This window comes from Botrytis cinerea, chromosome 4, assembly GCF_000143535.2.
Source record: "Botrytis cinerea B05.10 chromosome 4, complete sequence".
NCBI classification, from domain to species: Eukaryota; Fungi; Ascomycota; class Leotiomycetes; order Helotiales; family Sclerotiniaceae; genus Botrytis; species Botrytis cinerea.
Genome location: NC_037313.1, coordinates 2,235,827 through 2,255,524, shown reverse-complemented (window position 1 = coordinate 2,255,524; position 19,698 = coordinate 2,235,827). Strand labels below are relative to the sequence as shown.

The following is a 19,698-nucleotide window of genomic DNA, read 5'->3' as shown; positions in this document are numbered from 1 at the left end:
CTGTCTGCAGAAGTTTCCTCTTACCGTGCGATCGCCGTGTTAGCTTCTGACTATGGCGTCGAGATTCACATCGCGAGTTAAATGGCACGTTTTTCCCACGCTTGTTGGTGAATAGTGATGAAGTACGTCTTTTAGCTCAGTGGCGAAGGCACTTAGTCTCGATGTCTTGTATCTAAGTGCTTCTTTCGGATTGAAGGTTAACAATTAGCATGTGGCTATTGTGTTGTCTAGCCTTTTGTCTATGATTCCTATGTATCATCGTCAACACTACTCGAGTAGTAGGGGTCTTCCTAAGATAAAATCTCCTAGTCTTCAAGGAAGAGATACATACCACACACATCTTCGAACACTTGGTTTCCCACCACAAAGTCCAAGAAAAACACGGCACACAGTTCGAGATGATCCCGAGGTATTTCCATCCTCTCCTAGTGAATTCGATCTGTTATTTCTCCATTGACACTGCCATGCTACCCACATAGGCATTCTTTTCCTGATGGCAATGAAAGGAGTTTTGTCTTACAAATTGACTCATGAGCCACAACTCCACAACTTGCAACAACTGCCGGAACGGCATTGGGTTAAAGTTGCTGTTTGCAGAGAGAAAAGGGTATATCTATGATGCTCTTTGTAGAGGGATCTTCACAGTCTGAAACCCACACGAAACAGTCTCAATGCCCCGATCTCCATTTCCTTATTCCGTTATCGGGAATGAGAGTCATGGTGCGAATTTATATCATACTATCGTCTTTGTTTCATCCTTTCTACGTGTAATGATATCGTTTTTTTAATCCCTCGTGAGCATTTTCTCGTTTCACCATCATTCTTCAGAGTCTAATCGATATCCCTATGGCTGTTGCACATCAGTGCGTAATGCTACTTCAACCAATCATGTTGCGCATATACGAACGCACGCACGCTCATCTATGTAATATTCCATACTGGCGTTCATCTCTTCTCAAGCCGCGTCTTTGTTTGACAGACGCCCTTTCGCACTAAGCGCAATGGATTGGGGTCCTCCCAGCTGTCAAATCCCACTCGAAACGACGAGTCTGGCTCTCGAAATCTTAGTTACCTTTCTTTTGTTTGCGGAGGAAAGGTAATTGGTGAATGGGAATCCATGTCATCCTGGTTTTTGCTGCACATGTTGCACAGCGATTGAAATCCCCACTCTCCTGCATTTTCTACGAGTCATTCCTCATTTCCATGCCCTACTCTTCCGCGCGGATCCTTCCGCCGCTTAACTTCCTGCATACCAAGCAAAGGTCTTCTTCTCACCCGCACTCATACATCCATCATTTACGTAATACTTTCCAGTGAAAGGTGCCTTTGCAGAATTACAGTTCTTCAAGATTCCAAACACGTCAAATATCTTCCCAGCGCATCATACAGCAAACCATATCACATCACTCCATCTGAGATTGTAAACGCAATCCAGTAGTTTGCAAGGAGATATCGATGACTCATCATGATCTACAACTAAAATTATACTCTATCCATGCACGGCTATAAGATCCTCACATATAGGTCTAGAAGTCTTCCGTCTGGCATAATCATCTAACCTCTTCTTCCGCAATAGGTTGCGCGGAAACGTATTTGTGCAATACCTTGTTTTCGCAGGAATAGTTCTCGTCACAAAATTTTGTGACTTGCATATTATGACGATCGGAGGCTTGATAGGCTGGCATTGGGAATTATGACAAAAGGGGCGGCGGGGAAGTGATTCACATTGCATGCATGCATGAGCGACTACAGCACCAGCCGCAGCGGGATTTTTCTTCCGGGCCGCGTCGGGGCTTCCGAATCAGGTGGATGATGCGGTTTGATCGCCGCGTGAACATGGGCGGGCGAAAGGTATGATTCTCTTCTCTGATGTCGTATCTTGACCCGTAAAGACTGGACTGGACTGGACTGGTAGGGTAGGGTAGGACCCATCAATCTTTCTTCAAAGTAGTACGCTCTGCGCCCAGTGTTTAAGCCCATTCGAAGTATTGTTGTCTTATACCCAAATCTGTATTTCAGTCGCGGTTTTACGAGATGCGAATTGTAGTCTTTAGTCTCGGGCTTTCGGTTTTCCATGGCGTGCGATGGACTTATTGGGATTTGCAATAACATGTCAGTGGAGCTCCATAGAACCATCTCTTTTGCAATAGAGAGAGAAACATGCTTCACAAAGATCTCTCAGTTCCCCGTCAAATAGCCAGGAGATAAAATACTGGGGCATCAACAAGGAAACCCTGTTTTCTAGATTCATGCGTTGGATGCACAACATCATGGGGATGAGTACATGTGGGCAGTTCTGCAGTGAGATCGCTATCTCATCTTCAGAGCCCACAGAAAGAACAATCAAAATCCACTCGGATAACTATTATTAAATCATGCGTGCTTGAACTACAGAGCCTTATCTTATCACCCATCTATCGCATATCTCAACCCATATCCATCTCAGCCCGAGTGCACCCACGCCGAACCGTACATTCTAGACCCCGCAGCACAAAACATCTCGTCCGTAAGAAGACGAGAGCGAGAACAGTCTAGAAATATTGACAAGAGGCTAGACATCGGCTTCTCATACTCACCAAATAGTTTGCGCCACGCGAAATGCCAGGATCGAAAGACGGCAGATGAGATATGGAGATGGATATGGAGATCATCATGGTGGCATGCCAGAGGTGTGTCGTCGAGCGCAGATCGCATCCCGGTGATGGGGTTCATGGAAGCAATTTCGGGATGGGATGGGTGCTTTGGATGGGATTGCCTGGGACGGGATAAGAAATTTGGGGAATGATGATCAGGCGTTGATATTTTTTATTTTTTTTGATTGATTGATTGTTTTCTCGGGATTGCTTGATGCCGGGAAGTTGGAATGGTAAGAGAGTGTTTTTTTTTTTTTTTGGAGTGTTATTGTAGATCGCATCCCGGAGATGAGGTTCTTGGGATTTAGTCACGGTCTGTATGGTATGGCATGGAATGGCATGCGAGTAATTAATGAAGATCGACGCTGGTGTGCTTTCAGAAGCTGCTGGCTGGAAGGTTCAGGACGGGGAAAAGATTTCCAGATTTGGAGATTAGGGACTCGAGTCTGCGGAAATGGAGATGCTAGCGGACTTTTGTTCATTAGAGGGATGGTTTGTGGAGTGAGATTTTGCAGCGGGCTGTTTGGCTATCTGTGTTTGCTGTGGGTTGACGAGAGGAGTATCGTGATATATGCATCATTTGAAAGTAGAAAGCCTTTCGATTCTTCTATTCTATAATGTGCAGTGAGGTCCATTAGATGAATGTTCTTCTCTGTGGATTCACTGTCTGTGTAGTTGTCATATAGAATAGGCTCTTGTCTTTATATAAAGTTTCATTTGGCACGTCGGATTTTCTTTCTTCGTGAATACAAGCATGAATAAATCGAGGTAGGTTGTGGGAATTCAATTTCCCTTTCCATTTCATCAAGATACCTCAATTCTGGATATCAATCCGTATGACTCGACAACCTAATCTTCACCAGAGAAAGCTATCTTTTATCTATCTTTCTCTCTTCCGATTCACACTGTCATATGTGCAATTTTACGTTCACTGTCATAGTCCCATCTAAGTTATCAACTCTTATACATCTAGCAGTGACAGCAATATTCCCTTCTCTCATACTTATCTCTGCATGTCTTCAATAATCTATAAAGTTGTGTATATCTCTACGCGTCTAAAGACTGGGATAGATCTGGACTATACAACAATAGCAACAAATACTGCACATGTTCGAGACTTTCATTTAGAATCTCCTGCTTTGTATAGAAGTGACAATAGAGGGGTGCGGGAGTTTGTATACTTGAATTATACATTCCGTTGGGAAGTTTCTTCTAGTGAAGAATCGAGATTTATTGAAGATTCGCGTGAGTGAATGAGTATTTATTATCCTCTTTCCGAGAGATTCTTTTTATAGGGAACAGCGAGTTTAGGGTATATATATCATCTCTATTATCGGCATACTTAAGCTCATCGTTATTCATACCAAACGTCAACACAGAATGGCTTCAGTGGACGGTTTGGGAGCACTGATGAGTGTGGATTCTGTACCTGTAGGCAAATTTGTTACGATTAGGATAGTTCTAGTTGCGTAAAATGGGTCGATGAATAGAATGGGGAATCGTTGGTTGATCCCTTCAGTGAGGGAGAATAGCTGCGATTGTAGATGATGTACTTGATATGTTTGTTTGTGGCTCTTGAATATTCTCTGCTGATGGAATGATCAATCGTCGTATGGCTTCTTGTTGTTAGAAATGTAAGATATTGTTTTGATGACTATGAATTGAAACAGGGCCTTTCTACATAATCGGAGTTGGTCCATGGGAATACTGGAGTTTTGAGATGATACATTGGACGTCGTCTCGAATAAGTCTCGGTTGAAGAATATGGAACTTGTCATAGCAGGATCAACGATTCATTATCTGGGGACCTGAAATCTGAATCCGGGCTGTGGCTTAAATCGATATCTTATGGTTTTCTATAAAGGGAATATTGATATCATTTGTGTACGAGAATAGTAGGTGGGAATAAATGGATTGATATTCCGTGTTGATGATTCACTTTGAAATTTCCCTGTGGTATAATCAGGTAGGTAGACGAGAGTGACTATGTAAAATACCACTGCATCTCTTCTCGAAGCTTTCTTCACATCATGCACGCTGCAAGCAATGTACCGAAGCATGGCTAGCACAAATGTTCGGTTTTGACAAAGAGATACGACCTTTTGATGAGTTGCTCGAGGGTTCTCGTCCTATCTGAGCAAAACATTTCTTTCCCGGATCCGGACAATAAATATGCATGTGGCCTGAAATACTTCTCATCGTTATCACTCTATTTGTTCTTTTGTCGTTGAGCATTTTGGTATATACTTCACATATACACTTGTTCACCACATCTCACCCTTAGATATATAGACTACTGAGAACCATCCCACTTGAGTACTTTACTTTTAAAGAATTCTTAGAATTAGGGAAGAAACCCTGGCTGCGTTTGATGCATTCCTCGATCCTACTTTTAAAGAAGCGAAACCTTGAAGGAAAATCAGCCTTTTATATGGCCTCACACTCAGGAGAAATTCCAATTCCGAGGGCTTCGCAACTGTCGTGGTGAATATGTCATAAGGCTCTCAAACTACATTTCTACTCCCTATGATGTGACTCACTCATTTGGACTCGAAAAGATGACACATATAAACTATCTCAGAAGCAGTATAGTATTCCGTCGAGCAACAAAAGACAGAACGCGAAAGAAAGAATGGTTGCCACATTTCTCGAGTTGACTAGAAACTCAATTTAGTAGATCTCCAACTCCATTTACGCATATCGGGGTTGTATCACAATCTATTTTGCTGCGAATGATTTTCTTCCAATGGGCATAATTGTCGTATATAATCTTTAATCGCTGTCAAAAACTTAACTCAACCATGTGTCTTCTAGATTTCGCTTCTAGAAAAAAACAGGTGAGAAATAGTAGAGAGGAGGCTGTTCTCTCACAATATCATGTTCTAGTGTCAAGGCTTCGAGCGCGTGAACAATTCTGCGAGTTCTGCTTCTGAATTCGTATCATACGATATCTTTTGTACCTTTCTAATTTGAAGTTAATGTCCAGGAACACCGTTACAAGGGAAATGGGTTTTTATGTATTGAAAGTTTTAAGCGCAGTGACCGAAAATCCGATGAGCAAACAATGGAGGCGGTTACGAATGATAAAAAATATTCCATGTCCGGAATTCGAACCATGAAACGAATCCTCGGAAATAAACCAGCTATGGCGGAGACTCGAAACACCGAGGATGCCTAGCAATGTATGTCTAAGAATTCGCCCAGAATTGCAAGAGATTGCCAGCTCGAAGAGTGCGCAAGCAGGCAAACTTTTCAGCTTACAAGCACCCCAAGGGAGATATCGTCTAAAACAAATAACTTTTGTCGCCAACTCTCTTATTCTACATACTATCGTTTCGCAAATCCAACTTACTATTTTCTTAAAAACACTAACGTCACCACGATACAGCCGTTAATGCCACACTGTACTGCAATGTAATCATAAAGTAGGCTGAAAAACTTGAAGGTATCTGATTAGTAGCCGGGAAGAGTCATGAAAAATGCCTAGGTGAGTTTTTGTTGGCCGACTGTGGTCGTAACATAATTCAGTGGTTAAGATGCAGATTCTACAGACACTCAAGAGGCACATTAGTTTTCCAAATCAAAGGAGTTTCATTTAAACGGGCTACCACTTGCGATGATGAAGAAAGAGTAAACCAATCGAAAGCTGTTCACCACAATTTGAAATTGGCACATGTAACAAGAACGATATTTAATGCACGTTTCAGGATCCTTTAAAATTGACAAAATGAAATGCTTTATTGCTCGATTTTAATCTTCATTGGAATTCAAGTATTGCCAGATATAATTCTTGCCACTATTGATTCAAAACACCCATATTTTAGTCCCTCTTCCCAGTTTCACCCAAACACATCACTGATGTAGTCAGACAATTGTTTCAAGGGAGGCTCAGATTTACATTCCGCATTGCTGTCTAATTCAATAATTGAAACATATGATCCATTGGGAGCAGGATACAACAACGCGTGTAATGGTCTATCGTTCAAAATCAACGGTATCAAGGCGTCTCGATGATGTAGGACTAATACGCCCGGGTTTTGGTTCCGGTATATGTCAGAAAGATCTGAGTTTTCGCCTTTGGTCAGTATTTTGAGATCTTGGCTCACCGGAATGGCCCAGCTATGGAGTGCGAGAAGAGTATCCGCGCTGTGCTCTTGCTCTGACTCGTGAATCGATGAGACGTCGAGTACGTCGTCGGAAGTATCCATGATAGAGTCATCAGCTTTATCTAGTTCTTTGTCGTTATCCTGATCTTTCACCGTTCGCAGAACAGCATATGCCGCAGTCCAATGGTCTGCGGCGTTGTATATAATTTCGGATCTGCCCCAAACTACTTTTGCAATGAAATCTCCGTCTCGAACATCTGCATTGACCAGAAACTCCTTCATAGCTGGGAAAATATCCGTCTGTAGGTTTGGCCACATAATGGTAACTCTTGAAGTTTTAAGATTGGCAGGCAAAAGCTCATTGATATGTTCCTTAGACCATTTATCATCGTTCTGCCGCCATGTATTTATATGTTCGAGTAATATTAAAGGTGAGTGCTCCTCGAATTGAATGTTCAAATTGGCGTGGAGTTCATTCTGCTGAGGAATCTCGCACAATTCCTTGATGTCAAGTCTGATATGAGGGTCGATTCCCTTAAGCCAGGGATTACTCAAATCTGATGCCGATGAAGGTAGCCAGTCTGATGGTGAAAGTGGAACTGATCTCAGATATTCATCCATTTCTATGTTATGCTCGTTGACATCTAGCCATTCCCTAATCAAATCGAGGACCTGATGTTTCTGTCCAATTTCCAAATCTTCATATGCACTATACACTAATCTTGCAACGGCGTGGAACAGATGGAATGTAGGTTGTTCGTAATCAATCACCAGGTTTCGTCGGATGAGATCCTCTTTTGGAAGCAGAGAGAGGAGTGCGTATATTTTATCTCTAGGGTTGGTAGCCTTTGCTGTTTTATACCTGAGAACCAATTCCACGAATGTACCAGACTTTGAATTTGAGCGATGATTGCAAAGCTGTAGAGAAGTAGAATTCATTTCGGCTTCCTGAATGGAATACTCCCGTATCTGACCCCATCTATAAAAACTACTTGAAACATCTTCGGTATTCTCAAGAGCATCAAACATGCCACTGTCAGCACTTTCTTCTGGGTTCAAAATTTGCCCCGGTAGTCTCTGCTCAATGCTCATTAACATACTAAAATCTTCCCACGAGACTCTATTCAATCCGTAGAAAAGCGTAATGTCGCGCGCAAGAATAATTTCCTGTTTGATCCATACTCTATCAAAGTATGGGATTTGGTCAAACCTTCCTCGAAGTTTCTCTCTAGCGATCTTAGCTTCTTCGCCGCCGTCAGTTGCTGAGGGGGGCTGTATGGCACCGATTGTGTCACCAGTACCAATACAACTTGCGACCCATAATGCCGATTCGTATATCGAGCCCATAATAGCCACTTGAAAATTCTTCTCTTCATTATTGTCTTGATTGATACACAATGAATCGATCCACAAATAATCGGTAAAGCCATGGTGTCTCATCTGCCACAGAGCATACCAGCAATTGAATCGCACTCGCATCCTTTTACCATTTACAATTATCGTCATTTCTGGGACAAAGTCTCCCCACGTGTACGAGATGGCAATGTATTTTGGGTGATATACATCGTCGCAAAAGTCGTGGACCGTCAAGCTGAAGCAATAGTAATCACTATCAGAAGATGATTGCTCCAGCCTAAGCAATCTGACTTGCTTATCAGGGCGCAGGAGCGGAATATCTGCGTAAGGAGACGACATAATGAACGACGGAGAAGTATAAGAAGAGGAACAGAGAAGAAGACATTGATTTGGTTCACTTAAGATGCTGATGCACTTTGGTGCTACGTATTTCAGCCTCTCTGATATGTGGGTCCCACTTATTGGTTTTGTGGGCGATTCCTCAAATCCCCCAAGTATTTCTTCTGAATATATCGTATAGTCAATTGTATTGGTGTGCAAACTATGGTAAGATCATACAATCATTTGTTTTCCAACCTTCTTACCTCAAGCACGTCTCGTAAGGTCCAACAGTGCTGTAGTGACTGGGGCCATTAAAGTGACAAGTTGTGAAGCAATTCCACGTGGGGTATGGCCAGAGATTATGTATGTAGACTTGCCTGAGTGGCAGCTAGACGAATTTCATTTCGTTTTTTAATGAGCAGTATATTAGAGACAAATCTGGAAATTAAACTGTTGTATGCTGTGTCGCTTGAGCTTGAACAAAGTATAAATAAAGCAAATGGGGAGATAACGTGCTCTTCTACCGAAATTGAACCTCACCCGAAGCCTGCCAAACGCGTCGCGTCTACCCCCAAGTTTAGCATATTAAAAACAATGCACGTCTATCGTTCAACCAGATACCGAATACATAATGAATGGACGTTGAAAAAAATGACAAGAGATTAAGCGACAGGAGATTGATTAAGTTCTACAAATACATGATAACCTACCTGCCAGTCACCCAATTCCGACCCTAACAGCGGTGCTTATAGAGTATTGACGGACTGGGACTTGAAATCAGACCAGAGGAGCTGCCAGTCTTTTGCCAGCTTCCTCACAGCCTTGTCAATATCAATTCACGAACCAGTTTCTATAGTTGGTCTGATTTAAACATTCGCAACCGATTTATGTCAAAATAGCTGTTGTACGCCGCTGTGGACCTTATATTACATAGTGGGAGCCATTATCGATATACCCTCTCATATCTGGATCCCAAGAATTGATGGAGAATCCGGGATTGAGGAATTCTTCGACCATTCGTTCACTGGCCATAGCTATGCTGAATTTACATGAGTAGCCCGTCATTGTGTTTCCGAGATACTTTGGTCGCAAACACGGTGAAATATTGCCGTAAGCTACATGTGATGCATAGCAGAAAGGAACAAGAAAATAAGAGTTATCGTTGATTCGAGAACTTCATATCCAGCAGTATACAACAGTACAGAGACTGTACTAATTGAGCAACCAGCTCTCGAGATGGCCTTCCCGCACGTTTCGAAAAGGTCATGTTGCGATTCACTGCTCTGTCCACCATATACGATTCGACTATTCAGGCCTAATTTAATTGGTCTAGATCTACAAACTTGTTGTAGGTAGTATCGCCGTTGATATTTTGGGAGCCGTTATTAGCACTATGGCTCACACTCTAGCCTCCAAATCACAACCCCAACCCTAATTACCGTCGAGCACCGAACCACAACCTCAAGATACCCCTCCGTTTCCTCTCTCATGCCGTCGATTTCATGACGAGTTTGCAGAATCCATGCGAAGCCTAACAACAATAATATCATTTTTCCGAGCGGACTAATAGGCGATGACCTCACACCAGACCCTCTAGCCACCGTGCAAAAGACCGAGAACTTAGCGTCACCCATATTGGTTTCATATGGCGGGGATCGATATGCTTGCTCCACGATAGAACTAGATACGGAAGTATTTGAGTGAATATCTTTCCTTGAATCTCGCGGTCGATGGTTTATTGTCTATGTTGAGCTGGAACAATAAGGGCTCATCTTCTGCTTTCAACCTAAACAACTAGGATTGTTCGTCTACTTTCAATCCAACTAATCAGGGCTGGTTGTCTACTTGGGATTGAAACAATAAGAACAAAATATTTATTCGGAATCGAAACAATGAAAGCTCGTTGTCTATATCGAGCTAGGGCGCTGCGAGCTTCTCTTTTTTCAAGCCCTTCCTCTTGCAATTCCGCTAAACAGTTGAACAAAAACCTGCAGTTCGATCTAGGAAGTCACGGTGTCCCCAAAAGCTTGGATTCGTCATCGCTATAAGTCGAAAAATTTGACGTTGTAAAATATGTGTTATCTATGTTTATCCGCAAAAATTTGATTGATGCAACATGATGGCAATTCGAAAAAATGCTCTTGCTGAACAGATACATGGGCTAAGAAAAATCCATGGATAGAGTACCTAGTGGTGCCTAAATATTTCTAGGGTATGGCGGGGTACATGCGTGAGGTGCATTTGAAGTCTTAGGGAACTCAGGCACCTGAAACATTTTCACGTACAGAAATCAGGTGGGAAATGTGAGATGAAGAGAATGGTTCAATTTTCATTGTTCTTCTAAAAAATAATGATTGCAAAGCATATACTGTAATAAACGTTCAAATACAAGAATGCTCATCATCCAAGATTCCCTTTCAAACGCACGCTGACGACTTGGTCCTGTAGTCCCGAGATCCCAAAACTCCTTGTACCGCATCAAACTCCAAATAGCATCCCATCTTGATCGTGACCATACCCATATATTCATTCCGTGCCAAAAATTCTTATCTCATCAACGCCTGAAAACCGCACCTTTTTCCTTGTACAATACGCGTCTCATTGTCTCCAGAACTCTTCCCTTTGAGGCCTATTCGCCCCCCCTGATGCATAGCCTCTCCTTTCTCTTTCATTGAATTCCTCGTTCCTCGTTCTTGAGCCAGATACAGTTTCTGCCCTCGCAGGTCTGTAAGATGTAGGTGCCGCTTTGATGAATCCGTCGGGCTTTTCGTAAACTTTGTTTTTCTGATCATAGTAGTTGGTGTAAATCAATTGTTCGTTGCTCCAATTCTCCGTCCAAGATTTCTGCATATGTTCCACCAAGAAGTTGAAATCGCTTTTAGAAACAATTTGTTGATCCGATCTGACTTTTGGTTCCTGTTTCGATGATGCGGTGGGAGCTGGGATAGGAGTTGAGGCAGGCGGCGTAATGATTAAACGTTGTGAAAGTTTGATTATGATGTTGGAAGCATCCTCCTCAATGATTTTCCAGTGCTGGAGAAGAGTACCGAAACCGGGAAGTTGTCTAGAGCCGGAGGTTTGTGTGGTCTTATTGGCGATCTCGTATAGTTTTCTTTTGATATCAGATGATACTGCCCGGAGACATTTTTTCATTGGTTGAATGGACATTTCATCGCCGACAGCCATCCGGTGCCCGAAACATCGGTTTAAGGTATCATATTGAACGGAAAGGGTGGTATGTGAGTGGAGGAGGGTGTCTTGAAGCTTGTCGAAATTCTCGTGCTTGGTACCTAGTCGACGAGTTTCTCGGATCTGATGGCAAAATCCAATACAGTCTGACAACTCATTCAGAAGAGCGTCGACTTGTGCTTGGAAGGCAACTCCAGTTGGAGACATAGTTGCGTTTGTGGAAGTGCTTGATGAATAAAAGTAGTGATAGATGATGATAAACTACTTCTGTGACTGGATAGACGAATTAATATGCAGCCCTACTGTGGTCTGTGTCGAATGAAACAACAACCTTTGTATAATCTGAAATGTTTGAAGAAGTGAGAAGAAAGGTATTGATCAATGAATGGGATCCATCTTGGTTTTAAATTCGCAATGGATCACACAATCTAAAACTCGGAGGCCCTTCACCACATCAATCACCATGGGAAATGTGAGTCCAAGCCTCAGCCACATATGATAACATCCGCATTCTGAATAAACCAGGGGATGCAATTGCGGGTACCTACCACTGGCTCGCCGATGACTTTCACTTGACTCAGATCCTATCCAATAGTAATGAAGCAGTAGGGCTAGAAACTAATAGTAGCGATGATTGCCTAGAACCAAAAGGACAGATTATGGTGTGCATTGTGACTGGTACGTCTCCGTGATTTCATTTTCTGGGGGTAAACGTGTACAAAATGAGGGGAAATGAAGGCGTAGAGTCATGACGATAACCAAGCATCACTCAACACTCAGATATTCGCAAACTTGCATTGGCTGGTTCATCGAAACGAAGAGGCAGATGTCCAAAAAATGCAAGCATGGCACGTCGCATAGAGCCAATATTCGGCGCAAGGCAGATTTCGTAAATCACAAGTGCAAGCCAAGCTTTCGAAGTCGTGGAAGTAAGCAGCGGGGCTGTGATTCATCGAACGAGCCACAATCCTTCAGGAGAACGAGAATGATTGGTGGAATGGAAGGAAAATCATGTGATCTCAAAGCTACGCCTCGTTTTGAGGCTCAAAACCTTGAACACTAAGCTGAGCAGAAGAAGAGTTCAAGCTCCGGTTACATCATTGAGCCTCAATGTGTACCCCGAGTCTGCTTCTTATCTTGTGCGTATGAACTGATGGAGCATGCGATGGCTGTAGGCTATGCAGCATTTATCCCGAAGATCTGTTGGAATGAAGGTGTTCGTCTCGATAAAAGGGTCTGCGTCTAACTTTGATTAGGGAAGGGAGTTCTCCGACACCTCCCATGATTCAATATCATGGTTCTTGGCACAATGTTGCGTTTCTATGTCCGGTATCCATAAGACTTCGGAGCTGAGATTTTGGGCACGCCCGTCTCCATCCCACCACGTGATTAAACACCTACACGCGGGTTGATCTGTGAAACAAGATGCGATAATGGAATCATATATTCTGTGCTCTACTGTTTGGTCGGGACTTTCGTTACAATCTCAGCCCTACAGGTCATCCCAAATATGATCACTGAATACAGTCACGTGAAAGTAGATGATTGCTTCCGTTTCGTGAACTTTCGCGTTTCGGAAATGTTTGCTTTAATCAGCGAGATATGAAACCGTTCTCACGTCCTCACCGGATCAAAACAAAAAGTCTTCGTCACCAGGTGGAGTGCTAACACGGATCGGCCCACAGTAATGATCCCGACTTGGCATAGTCTCCACAGATAGATTAGGGGACAGCGATCTTCCCAATAGCCACAGCTGTCGCTGATATACTTCGTCAGGTACAATTGGAGGTGTGTCGAAGTCTGAAAAGAAATATCGCGGCATTCCGCATTGTAGCCCTCGCATTTCAAGACGATTGAGACAATAAAGAGTCTCAACTTAGTATCCAGGAGGTATTTGATTAAAGGGAAGAAAGAGGGGCGAGACTTTCATGTACAATACCCGCAATATAAGCTTAATTGTTTTGATACCTGTCCACAGTATCGTCGTAAGCATATGCGAATCTGTTGGACTTGCAGTTTAAATAAAACTGACGAGTATCTCAAAAGCTGCATACTCTTTCAGAGCATAATGTTCTTTAACCTCCTCGAAAACAGCTGAAAATGGCGAGATACAAGGGCGCTTCTGTCTTCTTCTTGCTGTATATCGTGCTGATATTCTATTTATGGACGAAAACACCAGATTTGATAACACAACGAGTTGAAGTTCTCCAGGAGGGCGTGTTCGAGGCAGCAGGACCATTCGCTCCACCTCCGGCCGTGAGAGCTCGACCACCAGGACCGGTACACAAACAACTTTTGAATGTCGAGAGCTCGCATGCTTCACGCCAAGTTGTCGATACCTTTCAGTACAAGACCCTTCCAGACATACCATCGTGGAACAGACCTCCCAAGGAACATGTTCCGGAGAAAACTCCTCTCTTCATAGGTTTCACTCGAAACTGGCCTTTACTGCAGCAATGCGTTTTATCATATATTACTGCGGGTTGGCCCGCAGAGGACATATATGTTGTGGATAATACTGGTACAATGAGGTCAAACTTTGCTTCTGAGCCAAAGATCACACTTCAAAACCCTTCTTATTTGAATGTTGATCGACTCAGACACGTTTTCGGAGTAAACGTGATTTCGACGCCCACCCTTCTTACTTTTTCCCAACTTCAGAACTTTTATATTTACACAGCACTCGAAAACGACTGGGAGAATTATTTCTGGAGTCATATGGATGTAATCGTATTACCCGATGAAGACTTAACCCATGCACCGTTGAATCAACAACGAAGCCCTGCGACATCTCACAAGTCCCTATACATGCGAGCTGTCGACGAACTCCGGAGGACCTCGGAGCCTGATTACGCGGAAGGTTATGATGGATGGGGAATTCGCTTCTTCGAGTACGATTGGCTTGCGCTGAATAACGTGCAAAGCTTTGTAAAAATGGGGGGATGGGATCCAATGATCAGCTATTACTCGTCTGATTGCGACATGTACCAAAGGTTTCAAATGGCAGATATCATGCTAGATACTGCCGAGGCGGGCTGGGTTATGGATGTTGGAAGAACAATTGATCTAAACTTGCTCTTTCGTCGAAAATACAACCCAGACATGCCCCCTGAAACGGCAGCTGACATGAACAAATTGGCAGAAGACAAGATAGGAGAAGAAGGCTTCCAACGTCTGGTAAAGTTAGTTCAAGCCGAAGCAGAGTGGAAAAACAATGATCCAAGCGCAAGAAATAGTTGGCAACGAAGGCAATTAGGAGGTCAAGGAGAACCATTCCATCGCGATCCGCGAGGCTTTGAACAAGCACTCGAGATATTGATCCGAAGTGGGGATGAGATATATTCAGAAAAATGGGGGCACATAGGTTGCGATCTCAAAGAAACTGGATTGCAATTAGAGGATGCTTGGATGGTTGAACATGATTGGGAGTAACAATTCGGTTGAGATATATTCTTTTCACTATCAATTATTCATTAAATGGCATTCGCTGTGGTGTTCATTTCCTTTGTTATTGGGGTTCAACACGCGGTAAATGATGCACGGAATTTATTATTATCCATCTTTTTATCATTTATTTTCCATTCATGTCTTTCGAAAACAACTTGAGTCAAATCTTAGCGGCCGATCCAACAAATAATAAGCCGAAAATTTTCAATCCAGGGCTACCCTCGATATATCATTCTGATCCTCGTCCCCTATGGATTCTGATCCCTATAGCCTAACCTTGGGCATCACATTCGACAGTATGACACTTCGTGAATCCGTTTCCGATCCATATCTCGATGCACTCGTGGAATGTTATAAAGACGGCAACTATTCCAAGCTAAATGAGGGCCATGCTAATCACATTGGAAGTGTGGGCACAGAGAATTTTGATCCCCCAGACGATGACTGTCTTGATGAAGACACAAGTCCCAACAATTCTTCTATAATTACCCAATTCTTAACCAAATCATCCACCTACATGCACGAACAAGAACCTTTTGATACATACCGCTGTAAAGTTAATCAGTTGTGTATTGATATGGGCCTTGGCGTACCATCAACCATGGATCGTATGAATGGAGGAAGTTACAATTGGGTAATTGGCTTATCATTTCAAAGTGACTCTGGAATTCAGCGACGTGTTCTACGGATTCCGCAAGAATGGGATCCCAACTGATCGAAGCAAGCTGACATCCAAGCCAAGGCCGAAATAACTATCTGGCTTCAACGATTCGAATTTCTTCGCGCAGCGATTCATACAACTGCTGCAAATTCTCTGAATTCACCATATGTATTACAGGAAAGGCCTCGAGGAATACCATTGGATGATTTATTCTTCGAGATTCCTGAGCAACTTTCCATGTCTAGTGCCGTTAGTTCTGACTAGAGCTCCTAGATCCTGGCTTTGGTTCAACGAAGAGCGTTTCGAGTATCGTAACAATTGTACATTTCCATGGGACGGCGATTATGATGCAACTCTAGATTTCCCCCTCAATAAGGATGCAACGATCGTTAAAGAGTGTTTTGACCAGATAATGCAGGAGGCGGATCTGACGTATATGGATGACATATATAGCAGAGGTCTTTGGATCCGTCGACTCGCTAGATTTGCAAGGGATGGATTTCGTGACTGTGGGGAGTTTGAAAGGTGTGATAAATTCATCCAGGGCTGGAATAATCACATTGGTGATTTAAGTTCGATTTATGTAGAGCCTGTTTATCATACATTGCTTAAAGATGGTATGCATCTTTAGGTGGAGTGTTTCGATATGTATCTTTTTCTCTCAGATGAAAATTTAGTTCGGGATATTCACAAGAAAGGTAGATGACAAAATCTATCAATTGTCAAAATCTACACTACTATCTAAAATTGCCAAGCCTGTGTCTATATCGGTTCTAGTAGAAAAACTCCTCACAACTCAAACTTCTGTCCCACAAGCTTCTCACTCAACTCCCACAAGCGCTCTGCATAGTCTGGATTAGTGGTGTATTCGGCTGTCTCAGTAATCTGACAATCGGAAAGGTAGACACCCGAGTGATCTGTATGATTCCCAAGTATTAGCATTGAGGAGGTATGGTTTAATCCGAGAGTGGGGATGTATTTACCTTTCAAAGCTGGGTCAAGAGCCGCAACTAATGTTGTTGACGTGCCTTGCTCTAAGCTCTTCCAAACAAATGGACCATCCATTTTTATGTATCCTTGATTTTTTTGTCAGTAAAGCTTGGACTATGCTGAATGATGGAACTCGAAGTCTGAATTACCTCTGGAAGTGAATCGTTCGGCCATTGCACCGTAATCTGTTGCTGGATCCAAATCTCTTGACAAATTGGAGTCGATCACACCAGGGTGAATAGCAAATGCTTGCACTCCCTTGCTCTTCAACCTCTTTGCCAACTCAACGGTAAATAAAATGTTTGCTGCTTTACTTTGGCCATATGCTGACCATCTGTCATAGTCTTTCCCATCATTGAAGTTATAGTCATCAAATCTAACTTCGCCCAATGACCATCCCTGACTGGACAGATTGACAATTCGAGCTCCTTCAGACGCAGCAGCAACAATAGCTGGCATAAGCAGGTTTGTTAGAAGGAAATGCCCAACATGGTTTGCACCAAATTGAATCTCCAGACCTTCGGCGGTAGTGCGGTAGTCGGGTGGCGCCATGACACCCGCATTGTTGATAAGGGTGTGGATCTTGGGGGTGGTCGCCAAAATGGATTCAGCTGCAGTTTTGATGGAAGAATGCTTTGCGAGATCACAATGGACAAATCTCACGGTCGAGCTTGGGGAAACCGCTTTCACTGATTCCACAGCTGGTGCGGCTTTAGATTCATCACGCCCGAGGAGGAGAATGGTTGCTGGCTTAGCTGCAGCGAGTTGCAAAGCTGTTTGAACTCCCAATCCACCTGGTGTTGGGCCGGTAATAACAACTAGGAATGTTAGAGCAAGTTCACGTGCGAGGAAGAGAGGATTGAGCTCACATGTCTTTTCAGCGACAGACTGTGGGAATGAAGCGACGACTTCAGCGCCATTTGTCTCTTGATTGAATTGCTTTTGGCTGGCCATTTTGCTGTCTGTCTTGAACTGAGACTGATAATAATCGAGAACGTGTTGGTAGGATGATTTTGATGTTGATGTTGTTGATGTTGATGATATGCTTTTGATGAGTAGAATACTTCTGATGATCGAGAAATGCAGTCTTTATATACATGTTTTCATCGTTCTTGAACTCTATCACACTTCCTCTCCAATCCACAATATTCTGGGCCCCAAGCCATCGACGACAAGTAATAAGTTCTCCATACCCGGCATCCGCTTCACACCATGGGTGTCACTGCCATACTTTTGCATTGATGGACTAAATTAATCAAGCTGAATCCGGGAATTCTTACTAATTGCCAAAGTAATGAGAGTTTTAGTTCGGCCTTAACATATATTCCAATAGCCGTTGCGCGGCCGTAATCCCGAGAGAAACTTTCATCGAACGGATTAACGAGCCAGAAGTTTACTTTGGAACGGAGTTACAGCATTTACAGTATGCGGGTTTCGCGTCCGCGTGCGGCCGTCAACCCGCATCGGATGTAAGTTCAATTTTTGATCTCTAAATCCGTTGTCTACACCTTCTTTGCAAAGAAGGCAATACTTCCATAAATTTAATTAATTATCTCCATTGTTCATTGTACCATTTCTCTCTTCTTTGGTGATGACGGTGAAACGCCAAGCCGGCTTACGAATTCAAGTCGAATTCCGAGATGTTACAAGAATTGTTAAGGTCTCCTCTTCTTTGCTTGGAAAGTGAGATGGTATAGTGAAAGACTTTTAGTTCTTGGTTCTCCGGTTCTTCAACTCAAACACCCCCCTTGCTTTAAAGTATAAAGTATACCGCGGTTTTCTCATCTTCTCCAAAACGATGTTTGCGCTCCGACAACTACACTCTCAGTTTGTCGTCAAGGTGCCTGAACCAATCACTTCTTTCGAAGGCAAGACCATCATAATCACTGGTGGAAATACAGGTCTGGGCTTCGAAGCAGCGAAATACTACCTCAAACTCAAAGCATCCAGAGTCATTCTTGCTTGCCGCTCCCTCGAGAAGGCAGATAAAGCCAAGCTCGAGCTGGAACAGAGTTTCCCTATAAGTGGACATATCGTAGAAACATGGCAGGTTGATTTATCTTCCTATGCATCTGTCATTCAGTTTTATGAGAAGGCAAGATCTCTGCCGCGGTTGGATGTCCTGCTCCTAAACGCGGGAATTATGACCAAAGAATATCGTGTAGCGGAGGACAATGAGTCAACTATCACGGTTAATGTCATTTCGACTTTCTTGATGGCATTTTTATTGATGTCGAAATTGAAAGAAACTGCAAGTTTTTTCGGTACAACGCCACATTTGACGGTAGTGTCCTCCGATCTACACTTTCTTAGTGACTTTTCGGAATGGAAAACTGATGATATATTCGCATCTTTGAATGATAAGAAATCCGCTCGTATGAATGATAGGTACATACATTATCTCTTTCTTCATTACCATCCAGCTAAGTATTGAACAGATACAATGTGTCGAAACTCATAGAGATTCTCCTCGTCCGTCATTTCGTATCTGTACACGGCACAAACTACCCCGTTGTCTTCAACACCGTACAACCAGGTTGGTGTCAATCAAATCTCTCCACCGAGATCGCCACTCCGTTTCAAAAAAAAGTTGGAGGGCTTCATGGGAAGAACAACTGAAGAAGGTGCGATAAGTTTAGTATTCGCTACTTCGTTTGGCAAAGAATCCCATGGAAAATATGTTGGAAATGGGAGGCTTTTATCGTGAGTTGATCATCCCTCCACGGTCCCAGCAGATATGAGACTGCTTCTTACCTCATAATATAGGGAGTCATGTTTCGTAACGAGTAAAGATGGTGCTGTAGCCGGCGAGAAACTATGGACTCAGTTGTCCAGCAAGTTGGAGAAGATTCGCCCAAATGTTATGCAAGGATTCTAGGGCATCTCTTGATTTTCTTTCGAGTTCTTTTTTTGCGATATCTGTGATTTCCTAATTCAAGAATCCCTGCCATTATATATCACACAAATATTAATATCAAAGTTCGTAATCTAACAT

The 19,698-nt window shown here is 43.0% G+C and overlaps 6 protein-coding genes across 7 annotated transcripts; 3 read left to right on the top strand and 3 right to left on the bottom strand.

The window, feature by feature from the left end:
* Positions 1-6,307: 6,307 nt before the first annotated feature.
* On the bottom strand, positions 6,308-8,536 carry BCIN_04g06550 (hypothetical protein). Its single transcript, XM_024692734.1, has one exon. The coding sequence runs from the start codon at positions 8,432-8,434 to the stop codon at positions 6,473-6,475; it is 1,962 nt and encodes a 653-aa protein (XP_024548515.1). The 5' UTR covers positions 8,435-8,536; the 3' UTR covers positions 6,308-6,472.
* Positions 8,537-10,810: 2,274 nt separating this feature from the next.
* On the bottom strand, positions 10,811-12,016 carry BCIN_04g06540 (hypothetical protein). Its single transcript, XM_001557785.2, has one exon. The coding sequence runs from the start codon at positions 11,810-11,812 to the stop codon at positions 11,015-11,017; it is 798 nt and encodes a 265-aa protein (XP_001557835.1). The 5' UTR covers positions 11,813-12,016; the 3' UTR covers positions 10,811-11,014.
* A 1,650-nt stretch (positions 12,017-13,666) lies between these two features.
* BCIN_04g06530 (hypothetical protein) lies at positions 13,667-15,164 on the top strand. The gene has a single exon (XM_001557783.2). The coding sequence runs from the start codon at positions 13,706-13,708 to the stop codon at positions 15,035-15,037; it is 1,332 nt and encodes a 443-aa protein (XP_001557833.1). The 5' UTR covers positions 13,667-13,705; the 3' UTR covers positions 15,038-15,164.
* Positions 15,165-15,264: 100 nt separating this feature from the next.
* On the top strand, positions 15,265-15,985 carry BCIN_04g06520 (hypothetical protein). Its single transcript, XM_024692733.1, has one exon. It carries the CDS (start codon positions 15,303-15,305, stop codon positions 15,765-15,767), a length of 465 nt encoding a protein of 154 aa, XP_024548514.1. The 5' UTR covers positions 15,265-15,302; the 3' UTR covers positions 15,768-15,985.
* A 275-nt stretch (positions 15,986-16,260) lies between these two features.
* On the bottom strand, positions 16,261-17,749 carry BCIN_04g06510 (hypothetical protein). The gene is made up of 4 exons (XM_001557781.2): positions 17,573-17,749; positions 16,853-17,521; positions 16,697-16,789; positions 16,261-16,630 (listed from the first exon to the last, which is right to left on the bottom strand). The coding sequence occupies exons 1-4, from the start codon at positions 17,655-17,657 to the stop codon at positions 16,503-16,505; spliced, it is 975 nt and encodes a 324-aa protein (XP_001557831.1). The 5' UTR covers positions 17,658-17,749; the 3' UTR covers positions 16,261-16,502.
* A 514-nt stretch (positions 17,750-18,263) lies between these two features.
* BCIN_04g06500 (hypothetical protein) lies at positions 18,264-19,663 on the top strand. 2 transcript variants are annotated; one of them, XM_024692732.1, is made up of 4 exons: positions 18,264-19,091; positions 19,142-19,239; positions 19,343-19,406; positions 19,470-19,663. In XM_024692732.1, the coding sequence occupies exons 1-4, from the start codon at positions 18,502-18,504 to the stop codon at positions 19,579-19,581; spliced, it is 864 nt and encodes a 287-aa protein (XP_024548512.1). In that variant the 5' UTR covers positions 18,264-18,501; the 3' UTR covers positions 19,582-19,663. The 2 variants fall into 2 exon arrangements, with proteins under 2 accessions (XP_024548512.1, XP_024548513.1); XM_024692731.1 differs by having other exon boundaries at positions 19,142-19,406.
* Positions 19,664-19,698: the final 35 nt, after the last annotated feature.